The 1,123-nt window shown below is 49.1% G+C and overlaps 1 protein-coding gene across 1 annotated transcript; it reads left to right on the top strand.

Annotated features, from left to right (window-relative positions):
* Positions 1-454: 454 nt before the first annotated feature.
* LOC111671610 (thrombospondin-type laminin G domain and EAR repeat-containing protein-like) lies at positions 455-1,078 on the top strand (the record flags this gene model as incomplete). Its single annotated transcript, XM_087179024.1, has 2 exons — positions 455-766; positions 846-1,078. Coding segments are annotated over exons 1-2 (389 nt in total), but the record flags the coding sequence as incomplete, so codon positions are not given.
* Between the last annotated feature and the right edge of the window lie 45 nt (positions 1,079-1,123).

Raw genomic sequence — 1,123 nt, 5'->3', positions numbered from 1 at the left:
ATCCCGCTGCAGCAACAAAACAGACGGAGCCTCAGAGGAGCTTAAAGGGGAATTCCAGCTAAAAGCTAACGTTAACCTGCTGCTGTCAGCTGACTCAGTTTGCTCTCCTTCTACATTTGGTCTCAGTTTGTCTAAATACCGCATTACCTGTTCTAGAAGTTGCAGCACCTGTGTCATCTTCATTCAACGCTGCAAAAACAAAGAAAAAATGTTTTTTTAAATAGCAGTCTTACAATTTTGTCATCACGAAATTCATCACAAATTCAACCAATCCCTGCATTTTATGAGATCCTAAAATGTTGTCAGATATCCTCAAGATATTTCCACAGATTCAGGGTGCTCACATAAAGGTTTTAATCTGGTATTTCTCCTCATGTGTGAATGGTAGCCTGTGTTATAAAGATTTACTGTTGTTTACATCGCGTGTGTTTAAAAAGCCGAACTGTTTCCTCCTCAGACCTGCTGCCTCTTGACCTGCTGTCCAGAGCCCTGCCCCGACCAGGACAAGCCCCGCCCACGAAGGTAGGACACAGGTGTGGAAGGAGGGAGGGGCGATAGATGAAAAAAGTTGGGTGGCAGATAAACAGATGATTTGACCAAGCAGGTGCAGATGGTTCAGTCCAGAGGGTCCAGAGGTCTCCGATTGGCTGGTGCCGTGACGACAGCTCTGAGTTTCCCCGCCTCACAAATCTTCACCAACTGTGATTACTTCCCTGCTGAGTTCTCATTGGTGGCCACCATCAAGATCCCGAGACTGAGATGGAAGGTGAACCAGGAGAACCGAGTAGAACCAGGTCTGGTCTAATGTGGTCTGGTGTGGTGTAACTTGTTCTTCTCTGTTCCAGAAGAATGAGTACATCTTCTCCGTGGTGGAGGACCGGTCTGAATCGCTGTTGCTGGGGTTACGTGTCTCTGAGAACCGCCTCCACTTCTTGACCACGCCTCCTGGTGCTGGTGGGCGGAGCCGGCTGAGCTTTATGGATGTGGGACTGGACGATAACCGCTGGCACACTATGGTGCTGGCCATCACCGGACCATATGCCACACTGACCGTCGACTGTGGCCTTCCTCTGGAGCTGTGAGTCACTGTCAGACCAGTTCAGACCAGTTCAGACCAGTTCAG

Source organism: Seriola lalandi, unplaced genomic scaffold (assembly GCF_002814215.2).
Source record: "Seriola lalandi dorsalis isolate HSWRI2012SDOR001 ecotype SW California unplaced genomic scaffold, Sedor1 jcf7180002007242, whole genome shotgun sequence".
NCBI classification, from domain to species: domain Eukaryota; kingdom Metazoa; phylum Chordata; class Actinopteri; order Carangiformes; family Carangidae; genus Seriola; species Seriola lalandi.
Note: the sequence above shows the minus strand (reverse complement) of the source record. Positions and strands in the feature narration are given on the sequence as shown.